This window comes from Peromyscus maniculatus, chromosome X, assembly GCF_049852395.1.
Source record: "Peromyscus maniculatus bairdii isolate BWxNUB_F1_BW_parent chromosome X, HU_Pman_BW_mat_3.1, whole genome shotgun sequence".
Lineage (NCBI taxonomy): Eukaryota > Metazoa > Chordata > Mammalia > Rodentia > Cricetidae > Peromyscus > Peromyscus maniculatus.
The window spans coordinates 3,358,746-3,373,595 of record NC_134875.1 but is presented as its reverse complement, the minus strand read 5'-3'; the positions used below and the strand labels follow the sequence as shown (position 1 = coordinate 3,373,595).

Genomic DNA, 14,850 nt, shown 5'->3' with positions numbered 1-14,850 from the left:
GCCGAGCAGAGCTAGACCAATCAACATGATGAAGGAAGCTCGGCTGATCATGGGCTCATACCTCTCCATAGAAAAGGGTGACAGTCTCGGGTTGAATTTCGTGGTTTGCAGGTTGCTAGCAAGCTGAAGTCAACCGCAAGATTGTCTAAACCGGGTAAGAGCTGCGGCCTTGCCCTTGGCGGCCGCTGCTTGTGGGCGACAGAACTGGGAGGAAGTGCGAGGGGATGGGTGGGACGTTCTAAAACTCGAGTTGGGGATACAGAGCATCTGGGGGCCAGGAAAGATTTGACCTAACTGTGTGGAGGGGTGACTCTGAATGGGGCAGCTGCGGCCTAAAAAGGGCATGCCGAGCGTTGTGTCAGCGGTTCACGGAGCTGGAGCTTAGAAACAGAATTCGAGCGAAGCTTTGTGAACTTAGCTCTACAAGAATCACTTTAGCTCTCAGGATGATAAGCTGGGGAGTTTCTGGTTTTAGAAAAGTCATCAAAATGTGCCCCGTTAGACGTGCAGACATTCAAGTCTCTTGGGAAGGAGCATTCCTGAATGAGACTCCCTGAATGAGCAAAGCCATGGGAATTTTGGAAATGGTGGGGTGCGTAGAGAAGTGAGAGGAATGTGAGCAGGGGGGTGGAGTTACCTGGAACTATGCCAGGAGTAATGGTGTTCCGAGGTCAGCCTCAGCAGTGCTTCCTGCTTCCCTTCAAGGCATAGGATATTAGTTTGGGGACATTAAGGACATGGTATCAGTCTCTCAAACTGAGAAAGGCCAGAGACTTAACAGCAACCCATAAATTTAATGTAGGCCCTTTGCCCTCTTTCCTTGGACCCATGAACCAGATTCAAAACTTTTGTGACCCATTTGACTCCTCTATTCCCTCCAGCAGCAATCCCCCATATCCAGCCCCTGGGTTCTCTCAGTTCTGTCCTTGAAGTGTCCTTTCTTTTCTCTCTGCTCCTCCCCAGCCCTTCCTCAGCAGTATGAGCTGGAGTTCTCAAAGAAGCCTATAATTCCTGGCATGCAACTTCTCCCCTCATCCCACACTGGTACCCACCTCCTTACCCCTAGCTCCCTCCCACCCAGGATACTGGTTTTGTGATTGATACTTTCTTCTGCATTGGCCTTACCCAGGCCCATGAACTTTTTAAAAAATATAATATTAATTCTTTGAGAATTTTCTCACATATACATACAGTGTTTTGTCATCATTGTTTTGAGAGAGGATCTCACTATGTAGCCCTGGCTGTCCTGGAACTCACTCTGTAGACCAGTCTGGCCAAACTCACAGAGATCTGCCTGCCTCTGCCTCTTGAGTGCTGGGATTAAATGCATGCACTACCACTGCACCAAGCACTAGCAAGTATTTGATCATATTCACTGTCCACTCCTCCCATTAACTCCTTCCAGAACTACATACCTCCTACATACCTCCCACCTTTCACTGAACTTTCACTTCACCTGGCCCTTTTGTAGACTAGACCTGCATCTTTCCCCTCCAGTTCTTCAGCCATTGTCACCTTCTCAGAAAGATTACTCTAAGCACCCTATTCATTTTGCACACAAGCCCCTCATCTTGCTCTATTTTTATAGTAGCACCTGCACTTCCTAAGTCACTGTAAATTTAATGTTTTTGTTCTTTGTTACCTCACTAGAAGGTGGGCACACATGGGGCAAGCATCTTTTGTTCACTGCTGGCACTCCAGTACCTGGAGCAGGGAGGAATACATGTTAGGTATTCAGTGAACCTTAGTCTATCAGCAAGTTGGTAAGTAGTTTCTTAATTTCCTGTTATTTACCTATATACCCTCTACCAACATACACACCTGCTCCACCAAGTCAGTCTTGCAGTGAACAGCTCTGGTCAGGTCAGTGCCCTGCTTATAACCTTCCGTTTAGAGAATAAAGCCCATTGAAGCCTCCTGCCAAGTTTCACCCCTACTAACCTTCTTGACTTCATGTCCCTCCATACTCTTTGCAAAAAGTGATTCTTAAATATTCCTCAAAAGTTCCTGTATTAGGGGCATGGTCCCCACCCATGGTGTTATTGGAAGGTAGTGGAACCTATACAGAATGAGATATGCTGGGAGGCTATTAGGTCATTAGGGCCATGCCTTTGAAGTGGATTGTGGGGTTCTTATCTCTCTTGCTTATACCAGAGCCAGTAGAAGCTAGGCTCTGGTATAGTAAGTGGGGACCCTGAGTGGCATCTAGTAAATTCAAAGCTGGGTACCTTCTGTGTCCTAAAAGTAAGTAGTCAAGCTGACATGAAGAAGTGAGAGACATGTGGCATATCAGGTCTGTGAAAAGACAGAGTCCAGGGAAATAATGGCTCACCTGAGACCTCCCGCCCCTATCTAGCCCAATTTGAGCCCATATTTCTTCCTACCTCTTGTACCAAGCTTTGAGTAGTGGAATGTTGAAATTTTCTGTACTTTAGAACAGAATTAAGAACTAGGTGAAGCACTTTGGGGTAAATTGTTATGCTCTACCTTGAATGCAGTGGGGAAGGAAAGTTTATTCTACCCATGTTTGCCTGAGAGTTTCTGTCTTACTCATTGTTTCCTTCTTTCTGTGCTGGGGATCAAAGCCAGGGCCTTGTGCATACTAAGCAGCCTGTATTAAGTATACACAGCATGGCCTCAGGTAAGCTGGAGAGGTATAAAGTAGTGGTGGAGTTCAGAAGAGGACTATTAGGAGGTGAGATAAAGTAGACCGCTGCTAGAGAAATAATATATATGATGATAATAGCTGCTTTTAGCAGGGTGTTTAACAAGTATTTGGCACTATGCTACAGGCTTTGTCTTTGTTTTCCACTTGATTTTCTTTCTCACCATGACCTTTTTTTTTTCTTTTTTTTCATATCTTTTTTTTTTTAAAAAAAGATTTATTTATTATGTATACAGTGTTCTGCTTCTGCTTTCATATATCCCTTCAGGCCAGAAGAGGGTGCCAGATCTCATTACAGATGGTTGTGAGCCACCATGTGGTTGCTGGGAATTGAACTCAGGACCTCTGGAAGAACAGCCAGTGCTCTTAACCTCTGAGCCATCTCTCCAGCCCCTCACCATGATCTTATAAGGCTATTTGTTTTATAAATGAAGAAGCAGTTGCATTTCTTTTAAATGACTCCTAAGACAATTTCCTAGTCAGAGATAGAACTGGGATTTGAACCCAGGCACAGGCTCTGGATTCATTAGTTTATAGCTTTGAAGAGTGGAGGGATATGTGCTTTGGCAGTGGAGGTAAGCAGGGATAAACTTGGTTAGTAAGTTTGCATTCATCTCCCAGGTCTGTGTAACACCTGACCACATACTGCATAACTTAAAACAACAAGACTCCAAACCTGTAGGAAGCATTCCCTTCCTGCAACTATGATAAGATCCCACAGGCAGGCAGAAGACCATCATGGCCCAGATACACTACAGAGACTCCTGCTAGAGTTTAATAATGATGTTGGCAGGGTTGCAAGCTAGACATGAGAATCCTCTTGCCTCCATTTATGCCATCTGCCTTCTCATTTACTTCCCTGAGGATCTGACAAATCTATTTGCAAAGTGAGGAGTAGGCATTCATGAGTCCTGAGGCCAGCAGGCAGGTGAGTGCCTGCCTATGCTAGGCCCTGTCTTGCATGCCTATGATTCAACAGCAAGCATGCCAGCTCAGACTACTTACAAGACTGGTACAAGGTGCCCTGATTCTTGTTCTCCAGCAACTTCTGTCCTAATATACATAGAAACATGAGTCCAGTTACAGCCACATATGTTTGAGGTGAGTAGATGTCAAGTCCCTGCAAGTGTGCAGGGAGTGAGCAATAAAGAGAGAGATGGAGCAGGCACAGAGCTGCAGGTTAACTATCCATATTCATTAGATATATGCACAGAGACCCAGGAAAAGACAAGTTCTGAAATATACTGAACTGATGTATTGGTTATTTTTCTTGTTGCTGTGAGAAAATACCTGGGGAAAAGCAACCTATGGAAGGCAGGGTTTTAGTATGGTATGAGAATACAGTCTGTCATGATAAGGCACTCATGATATCGGGAACATAAGGTAGCAGGTCACATTGCATCTGTAGTCAGGAAGCAGAGAGAAACGAATGCTGGTGCTCAACTCACTTTCTCATTTATTTTAATTTAAAAAGAATTAAGATTTTTAAATTTTATTTTATGTGTATAAGTGTAGTGTCTGAATTGTATATATGTGCATTACATACATACCTGGTATTCACAGAGGTCAGAATAGGGTGTAAGATCCCCAAGCACTAGAGTTAAGGACAGTTGTAAGCTACCATGTGGGGGCTGGGAACCAAGCACAGTTCTTCCACAAGAGCGGCAATTATTATTAACCACTGAGTCACATCTCCATTGCTTTCTCATTTTTATTGAGTCCAGGATACCAGTCCATGGAGTAGTGTCAACCACATTCAGTGTATGTCTTTGCACCTTAGTTAAACTTCTCTGGAAATGCCCTTACAGACATGCCTAGAAGCCTCCTAGAGATGGTTCTAAATCTTGTCAGTTTGACAAGATTAATAATTACAACTGATAACTTCCACTGTGAGTTTATAAAACTTCTCTATAAATGACCCATCAAACATTGAGGGTTGTAATATCCATTTCAAGGAAATTTATGCCCACAAAATATATACACTCATAAAATCAAATCCTCTGGGGATGTATGATGCACCAATTGTTTGAAAGTATCAGGCTGTGGAAATTGGATTGGAGCCATCACAAGACCCAGTCAGTGCTGGCTGCCTGACAATTCTTTCCCCAGTGGCATTCTCTGTGTTTTCTTTCATGGGTAGACTCTTTTATGTCTGGTACATTTTGCCATTTATACATATTGCATCAGTAAATACATTCTTTGTGTTTGCAACTTGATATTGTAAGTAAAAGAAGAGGGGAGGTCTTCACCCGGGCTGCACTTTTCTCTTTGGTAGCATCATTACATTTGGTTACTCCTCTCTCCCATTGTGAAGTGCTTGGTTGCCACCATTCTCCAACCACAACCCAAAGATTTTTAGTATGACTAGTGAAGGAGGTTATTTATCTGGCTTCCTATCCTACCTCTAATCCAAGTGCTCTGTAAATTAAAGGGCCCACGATACCCTGGGAGAGCAGCCTCTAGCACAGGGATATGCACAGGGTACTTTGGCTGGTAGGTATAGCTATGGCTCAGCTATTTATGAACACTTGCCCATAACAGCTAAAGATGCTTTGCTTTACATACTATTAATGTCTTTCTCTAATTACATCTTTAGGAAGAAGAGTTGATTGCAAACAAGACTGTAGTTTGAGCCATAATGGAACAAGCAGTTGGTGGTGAGTCAAAGAGAGGCCAGGTCACAGGGACACGTTTGGGAAAAGACATTTCCAAAGTAAGTACTAGCATTAAAAAAGTAGGGGAGGCCAGACTGTAGTGTCGCATGCCTTTAATCCTAGCCCTCGGGAGGCAGAGGCAGGTGGAGCTCTGTGAGTTCAAGGCCAGCCTGGTCTTTATAGTGAGTTCCAGGACAGCCAGAGCTGTTATACTGAGAAACACTGTCTCAAAAAACAAAACAAAAAGGTAGAGGAAAGTTAAGCCATTGATATTACCTGTGTATTTTTAAATGTACTTAATCTATTTGTTCAGTCAGTGCTGGTTGGCTATGTTTTTGTGTATTATATACTTTGATTTAAGATGTGCCAGTTACTTATTGCTGTATAACAAAAGAATCAGAAAGCAAGGGTTTAAAAAAACAATAATTGGAGCTGTAGTGATGGCTCAGTGGTTAAGAGCACCAGCTGCTCTTGCACAGGACCTGGGTGCAGTCCCCAGCACCCACATGGCAACTCACAACCATCTGTAACTCCAATCCCAGCGCATCCCCTTCTTCTGCCTTTAGAGAGTACTGAATGCACATGGTGCACAGACATACATGCAGGTAAAACACCTATACACAACAATATAATAATAATTTTTTAGAGTAATGACATCTTTGCTCATGACTCTGGGCCCAGTTAGATTTTACACTAGTCTTCCCTGGGCTTGTTCATCTAGCTGCAATCATGCAGGCACCTCTGGTGTGCATGTTCCAAAGTAGACTCATGCATGTGGTGGTAGTAAATGTTGGCTGTCATCTAGACATGTTGATTTACCTAGACTTCCTAGTGGAATGGTAGAAGTCTTCTCAGATGGTGGCAGTAGCCCCTAAGAGTCTCACAAGAGACTTGAAGGAATTGTTGCCTCATCATTGTCAAGCCTTCTGGAGGTTCTTCACATAGGTCAGGTCTTCAAGTTATTGTGATATAGTTCACTCTTGATAAACATCACACTTCCAAAATATGTCTATCAAATATTAGTAAATTAGATATTCTCCAAGATGATTCTGGGGCCACCAAATCAAACTAGAATTGGTGTAGAGCTCAAATAAGGCTTCATGTGGGCATCTTTGGTCAAAGACCTGTGGCCAAAAATCATCATAATAAACTGCTAGTATTGTCAACCTTTTTTTTCTATTTATTCATTTATTTATTTATTTTTGTTTTTGGCTTTTAGTTTTTGGACTCTGTGTAGACCTGGCTGTCCTGGAACTCACTCTGTAGACCAGGCTGGCCTTGAACTCACAGAAATCCACCTGCCTCTGCCTCCCAATTGCTGGGAGAATAAAGGCATGCGCCACCACCGCTCAGCTCTTCAACCTTCTTTAATGCTTTGGAATGAGCTCTTTTTTCCACTGAGTGACTTTCTAAGAAATAATGTCTAAATGTAAACTACTAAGAAAAAATATTATTGCATATTCTACATAGGACCACTCTTAAAAAAAAAAAAAAAAAAAAAAAAAAAACACCATCCAGCTGAAGAAAAAGTAAAAGCAGATGGAGAAAACCCAGGGGCCCCAGCCATGCTCTTGAGATTATAATACAATTGAATTAAATTACTTTGTGGTACTCGAAATCAAACAGATATAACCTAACAGATATGTTCTATCACTGAGCTATATACCCCACTCGGAGCGCATTCCTCTACTATTATTAATACTATCATCTCCGAGATGCTCATTCATCCATTTAGTCTATTCTGGAGTCTTACTACTTGCTTCTTATCTGAAATTTCATTTTTATCAGTACTTAACTCTCTCTTTTTTTTTTCTTCTGTGGCCACAAAAAGTTAGTGATAATTTCACATGGCCTCCTCACATAGCCTTAGACATATGATTAAAGACATTAGCCTTTACATGTTTGACATCTCTGAACAGAGGCTAGTTTGATTCTAATCACTATAAAATCTACTGACTAGCCATTGGCTCAGTTATCACTATATCAGTGTAAGGATGAAATCCATGTCGTCCTATCCAAGAGTAAATTACTGATTAGTCACATTTAAATCTGGAAATGAGAGGTAGGTGTAGCAGGAATCTTAGATGGTCTTATTAATAAAATCAAACCTGAGCCAGGTATTGGGGTGAATGCTGGAAGATCAGAGAACCAGAACAAGCCACAGCTACCTCACCTCGCTGGATCCTCAGCTGGTCTTGTTTCCTCAGACTGGAGGCCTCTGAGTCCTCATCCAGAATGGTTGTCAGCTGAACTGCTGCTCAAAAGCCTGAATGCTTAACTAGCCAAGCAAATGCTTCTAGTTTCTGGTCCTCACGCCTTATATACCTTTCTGCTTTCTACCATCACTCCCTGGGATTAAAGGCTCGCTTTCTGGGATTAAAGACGCGTGTCACCATGCCTGGCTGTTTCCAATGTGGCCTTGAACTCACAGAGATCCAGAGGGATTTCTGCCTCTGGAATGCTAGGATTAAAGGTGTGAGTGCCACCATTTTCTAGTCTTTGTATCTAGTGGCTGTTCTGTCTCTGACCCCAGATAAGTTTATTAGGGTGCACAATATTTTGGGGAACACAATACCACCACAGCTAGGCATGATGGCATACCTTTAAATCCCAGGACTTGGGAGACAGAAGCAAACAGATCTCTGTAGGTTCAAGGCTAGCCTGGTCTAAATAAGAAATTCCAGTACAGCCAGGGATACATAGAGAGACCCTGTTTCCATAAATAAATAAATCCATAAATTCATAAACAAATACATGAGTTTTTTAAACGTGTGTGTGCATGTATATATGTGTATGCGTGTACTTGCGTGGTTCATGCAAGTGAGTGTACAGATGTGCACACCCGTATGTTTATACAAAGAGGCTAAAGGAAGACATTGGGTGTCTTCATTGCTCTCTGCCTTATTTCTTTTAGATAGTCTCTCACCATAATAATTTTTCTATTGCTGTGATAAAATACCATGACATAGGCAACTCGTAGAATAAAGGGATTATTTGGGCTTATGATTCCAGAGGGATAAAGGTCCATCACCATTACTGCAGGGATGCTTGGCAGTAGGCAGACACGGTGGCTGGAGCAGCAAGATGAGCAATCACATATTGAAACGTAAGCATGAAGCCAAGAGAGAGTACTGGGAATGACAGGAGACTTTGAAACTTCAAAGCCCACCCCTAGTGACATATTTTCAGCAAGGCTATATCTCATAAACCTATCCAAACAGCATCACCAACTGGGAACAAGGATTCAAATGCCAAGATTATGGGGGACATTCTTACTCAAACTGCTATACTCTGTAAACTAGAAGACTGCTGTTTTGCCTAATATGGCTGGTTAGTAAGCTCTCAGAATCTGTGTCTCTGTTCCTTAAATCTGGGGTTACCAGCATGTTCAGCCATGCCTGACTTTTCTTTCATATTGGTGCCGGGCATTTGAACTCATGTTGTATCTTTGCATAGCAAACACTCTTAACCACTAAGCCATCTGCACTCTTAACCACTAAGCCCATAAATTGATTTATTTAAAAACAATTAGGCCACGAGCCTTATGTAATCCCTGAACCTAGAGGTGCTAGAGAGTATCAGCAGTGAGCTCTGAGAACTGGCCAGACTTTTAATAAAACAAGAAAAACCAGAGTGGTTCTAAGTGCATACAATCTGCCTATGCAACTGAGGTAGAAAGAGATGTAAGGAAGAGACTGCCAGAGATGCAGTTGATAGGCTGTAATGAGGCTGATCATTTCTACAGATTATGAGAGCCATTTCAGAACGGATACCTTGATTAAGTGAGAGGTAAATCTGCAGGCAGTACCTGGCTCTGACAAGTCCTGAGTATGTCACAAAGCTTAGTTATGTCCAATGTTTAAGGTACAAGAGGGGAGGTTGGTGGGCTGGTTAAGAGCAACTGATGCTCTTCCAGATCCAGGTTCATTTCCCAGAATCCACATAATGCCTCACAGCCATCTGTAACTCCAGTTCCAGAGGATTTGCCACCCTTTTCTGGCCTTCACAGGCACTGCATGCACACAGTGCACAAGCATACATGCAAGCAATATACCCATACATGTAAAATAAAGATAAATCTTTTTAAAATTATTAAAAAGGGGGAAGATTGGTTGCTTTATTCTTGACTATCCACATAGCCAACATTGACTAACTCTATACAAGCTAAGAAAATTGGGGTCTGTCATCTTAGAGAAGCCCAGATACAACTTTGGAAAGACCTCAGGGAGGAGGAAAGCTATTACAGGCCCTCCTTAGGAACAGTGGTAGTGTGATGGGTAATCTTCATTGTCAACATAACTAGATTTGTAATCACCTAGGAGACATGCCTCTGGGAATGTCTGTGAGGTTGTTTTCAGATAGATTTAACTGTGACAAGGGAAGACCTGCCCTAAATGTTGGTGGCTGCATCCCGTGTGCTGGAATCCCAGACTGAATAAAAAGGAAAAAGCCAGCTGAGTGTGTGCGTGTGTGTCTGTGTCTTTCTGTCTGTCTGTCTCTATCTTCCTCCCTCTCTTCTGACCAGAAATGCCACTGTGTGTCAGTGTGTGTCTGTGTGTCTGTACCTCCCTCTCTTCTGACCAGGAATGCAATATAGCCACCTGCCTCTCCTGCTATCATGTCTTCCCACCATGATGGCCTGTATCCTTTAAACCATGGTAATATTATTTTCCTTCTTGGGTCTTTGATGAGGTTGAAGACTGGATAGTTATGGGTACAATCCTCTTGTATCTTAGCTAAGAACATATTAGGTACTAGAGTCAGATTCATCAGGATAGGACAGCTATTGGAGTAATTTGCCATTTACCTGCCGGGAGCCATCCCTGGCGGTGGATGAGTCCTGCAGATGGTGTAAGGAATAGGAGGGAGAAGGAAGTGAGCCAGGCCATGGTGGTCAGGAGAATCTTGCAGCCTGACTGACTAGCAGCCAGAGTGTGTGTTTATTTATATAGAATTTAATTAGCATGGATAAATTCATGATGTTCCAAAACATTTTTGATTTGGGACATGTGTTTTACTTCCTTTTGCTCATCTTTGAGTCATCATTAATAAACTATAACAGAACAAAGTTTTCATTTTCAAGCATTTTCTTTCAAGTTTTGACATCATTAATAAACAGAGTTATCCTTTTTTTTTTTTTTTTTTTTGGTTTTTTGAGACAGGATTTCTCTGTGTAGCTTTGTGCCTTTCCTGGAACTCGCTTTGGAGACCAGACTGGCCTCGAACTCACAGAGATCCTCCTGCCTCTGCCTCCCGAGTGCTGGGATTAAAGGTGTGCACCACCACCGCCCGGCCAGAGTTATCATTCTTACTCTTAAACCCATAAACCAATTTTTGAGAATATAGAGGCATATGGCAGCCTGTGCTCAGGCTGGTTGCTTTGGTTGCTTCAAGGACACTAGAGCAAAACAAAATCTTCAACCACCCTGGGCATTTTGCCATGTCTCAAGCAATGTATTATTAACTCTTAGTGGTCAAAGTGCCCAGGAAAAATCCTCAGGCCAACGCTACTGCAGTTATTATTCAAATTCTGACATAATACAATCAATGTCCACATTTATATCCTTATAGAATTTGTCTATATGTCTAATCCTGGCATTCTGTTGTTCCTTGGTCATATGACATTATAGTGACTCTACATGAACTAACTTCTAAGAGAGGGAGGTCCTAACACCTCATATGTTTATCATCTTTCCACTCCATACTTTACTTATCAATATGTCTCTATGTAGGGCAGAGTTGTATGCCATGTAATTGTCTGAGTGTACAGTGGGAAGAGCCTTGTAATCTCAACTGTGGACAATTCCTCTAGCCCGCCGAATCCTGTTGACCTTTTTAATTTTACTTTGTTTTAAATATCTTGTTCCTGTGTAAGTACAGGGGCAGATGTTTCAAGAATGTCTCATAGCCCCATAAAGAGACCTCTGGCTTCTTTATGTGTCACAACCTCTAAGGCATAAGGAAGACCTTCAAGTAGTAAGGATAGCTCCCTCAAAGTTTTGGGGGATAGTTCAGGACTTTCCTGGGTGGGCTTAGAAGCAGCATTCCTGGGAGAAGGCATAAATGATTCATAAGGAATTTTCCATCAATCCAACATCCCCAATTTGTACAGATATTAAAAGTGCCCCAAGTATGTAACAGATGAAAGCCAAAGGTGGCATGGCAGCCATCATGTGGCTCAGCTTTGCTGGATCTTTATCAAGCAGCTATGCTGGCTTTATGACTTCTGCCATTCCATTCAGATATGGCTGTGCCATTTCCCTATGGTCTGGACATTTAGCATATGTTTCTTGTTTAAAGTTGTTCTTGTTGGTTGTAGTTCCATTTTTGTTTATAGTTTGCATTAGGTTTAGAACCTTCTTATTTAGATAAAAAGGAGAAATGTAGTGGTATTTGCTCTGCCCATGGCCTTGGACTATATGGCCCAAAGGAGACAGTGCTTCTTGCTTTCCTATGTGACCTCTTTCTGAAACGGAAAGGGATCACATGTTCCCTTTTTCCCTGCTTCCTGGCATGATTAGATGGGTAGGTGGATTTGCTCCTGGTCAGAAATAAAATAAATCCTTCTTTCCTTAAGTTGCATCTGACAGATATTTTCTTACAGTGATGAGAAAAGGTTACTAATGCAGGTGGCCAGATTATTGAGCAGGTGCCAGTGAATATCTGCATTGATATCCTGGAGTCCTAATATTTATGCACCTGCAGGTGGTATACTATCCTTCCATTACCCTACTTCCCAGAGTTGGAGTTTAACCAAGAAATTGGTCACGCTGGGGAGACTGGAATCTAATACCACACCCCAGTGCTGATTCATCAGTCCCTCCAAGTTCAGAGAGGGCACAGCAAAGCCCTGGGTGTGAGTGATGAATGGCTCCCCAATTCTGCCTGGAGAACCCAGCAGCATGGCTTTTAATACATGGGCAGGAAGGGGTTAAGTGGTCAGCTTAGAGTCACAAGAGCCACCCTCCTTGTGGGCATGGAGGCAAAGAAAATTACTGTCCTGTGAGTTTGGAGACAGATGCTTTCATTACAAACTCTCAAATGGCTAGGTTTATTTTTTCTGGCCAGGGATTGCCAATCAGGAGCAAGAAGGCACTGCCTTTGGCTTTTTTGCTTCTTTATATTGTCTGGTGTGATCATAGGAATTTTAATTCCCTTCCACTAAATATAAAATGTGGATTATATCATCAAATTTACCAGGCTAGCCTAGTGTTATTAATTTTCTCTTCCTTCCTTGTTAAATCCAGGAGAAGAGGTGACACTGGTGATCAAATACAGTTATACCAAGCTTTTCCCTGAGCTCAGGCAGTTTTAGACAAACAGATGTGTATGCTTTTATCACTTCCATCTTCACAATTCTGGACCTCTTGCCATCTCTTTCCCCAGGCTAAGAAGTGCACGGTGATTGGAGGCTCTGGGTTCCTGGGGCAGCACATGGTGGAACAGTTGCTGGCACGAGGCTATGCTGTCAATGTATTTGATATCCGCCAAGGGTTTGATAACCCCCAGGTGCAGTTCTTTATAGGTGATCTCTGCAGCCAACAGGTAAGGGACCCACTCAGCCTCAATAACTTCCCACAGGGCCCTGAAGGGAAAACCAAGTGCTCAAAGGCCAGGAAAACTATAGTTTGAAAAAATATATATTTTGAAAAATATCGAAGTTACAGGAAATAATTTCACATACCATGTTGTCAGTATTCAGAATGAATGACTGTTGTCTGTGTCGCAGGAGCTTTATTGTGTCATAGGAACATGAAAGCAGCCATGGGTCATAGTCCAGTGAGCAGAGAGTGCCAAGCAAACTTTACCAAAACATTTCATCTCATCAAACATATTATGGGTTGCAGCATGCCAACTGCTGCCTTAGACTATGCAGATGCTAGGCCATATGGTATTTATTCCATTTAAGTAAGATATTGTTCATATGCCATAAAAATTCATGTTTTTAAAAATTTATATATATATATATGTCTACGTCTATGTTGGTATGTGCATGTGAGTGCAGGTATCTACAGAAGCCAGAGGTAGGTGTTATATTCCATCCCACATCAGAGTTTGAGTTACAGGTGGTTGTAAGTCATCTGATGTGGGTACTGGGACTCAACTTGGGTCCTCTGAAAAAGCAGTGCATGCTCTTAACTGCTGATCCACCTCTCCAGCCCCCAAATTCACATTTTTGAAATGTACACTGAAATAATTTTCAGCAGCTTTTCAAAACTGTGCAGTCATTCCCCATTATCTTCCAGAACATCTTTACTTCAAAAGGAAATCTTATACCTGTTCACTTCCCACTCTCATCCCAGCCCCTGAGCGCTACTCATCCACTTTAGTTCCATTCTCACTGTTCTGCAAATTTTATAGGTGGCCAGCTTTTTTTTAACACAATGCTTTCAAGTTCCATCCATGTTGTATGGGATATTTATATACTGAATATTTTTAGGTATTGCCAAGTTGCTCAGCAAAGCTGTTGTGTCTGTTTATGGCAGCTATCCATACTTATTCCTTTCCCTTCCCAAGTGACTCATTTCATTCCATAATGGTTTCATCTCCTTGCTGATGATGACACCATCAGCATTTCTGGTACTATTGTCTAATTGGATGCTTAAGAAGATAGCCTTGCTGGTTTTGTCTCCTTTCCTTTGCAATTAATGCTCTAGTCCTGTACTCTCATTGTCATTCCCTAGCCTAGACCTGTCCTCCCCAATAAGTATGTTCTCTCTGGCAGACACTGTACTTTGGGTACTGTTTTTATCTCTCCCTACTCCTGTCGTCTACTACTGCAGCAGGACCAACTCTGGTCATTTCTACTGTCACTCTCTGTACAGTATCCTCACCAGCTTTGGCTCCATAGCCCCTTTGTTGTCTCTTGAATATATTAAAGGACCAGTGTAGCAGGAATCTTAACAGTTCTTATTAATAAAATCAAACCTGAGCCAGGTATTGGGGTGAATGCTGGAAGATCAGAGAACCAGAACAAGCCACAGCTACCTCACCTTGCCAGTTCCTCAGCTGATCCTGTTTCCTCAAACTGGATGCCTCTGAGTCCTCATCCAAATGAACCTCAGCCAAACTGCTGCTCGAAAGCCTGAAGCTTAACCAGCCAAATGCTTCTAGTTTCTGGTCCTCACGCCTTATATATCTTTCTGCTTTCTACCATCACTCCCTGGGATTAAAGGCTCACTTTCTGGGATTAAAGACGCGTGTCACCATGCCTGGCTGCTTCCAATGTGGCCTTGAACTCACAAAGATCCAGAGGGATTTCTGCCTCTGGAATGCTAGGATTAAAGGTGTGAGTGCCACCATTTTCTAGCCTTTGTATCTAGTGGCTGTTCTGTCTCTGATCCCAGATAAGTTTATTAGGGTGCACAATATTTTGGGGAACACAATACCACCACATACCAGCCTCAATAATATTCTTCCCAGGGGCCCAGAAGAGAAACTATAAATGGCAAGAACTATTTTCAGGAAATGAATCTAAGTACACCAAGCTCTTTGTCCGTCTACTTTGTTCCTCAGGGATAAAATCCTATC

At 42.4% G+C, this 14,850-nt stretch overlaps 1 protein-coding gene across 6 annotated transcripts in view; it reads left to right on the top strand.

Annotated features, from left to right (window-relative positions):
* Positions 1 to 3: 3 nt before the first annotated feature.
* Nsdhl (NAD(P) dependent 3-beta-hydroxysteroid dehydrogenase NSDHL) overlaps positions 4 to 14,850 on the top strand; it is a 37,747-nt gene continuing 22,900 nt past the window's right edge. The window contains exons 1-3 of one of the 6 annotated variants that reach the window (XM_006998507.4): positions 4 to 154; positions 5,262 to 5,378; positions 12,706 to 12,864. In XM_006998507.4, the coding sequence (XP_006998569.1) occupies positions 5,304 to 5,378; positions 12,706 to 12,864 (234 nt within the window). In that variant the 5' untranslated portion in view covers positions 4 to 154; positions 5,262 to 5,303. Of the gene's footprint in view, positions 155 to 2,939; positions 3,106 to 5,261; positions 5,379 to 12,705; positions 12,865 to 14,850 lie in introns of those variants that run through there. The other 5 variants (XM_076562654.1, XM_076562652.1, XM_076562651.1 and 2 more) reach the window with 5 other exon arrangements.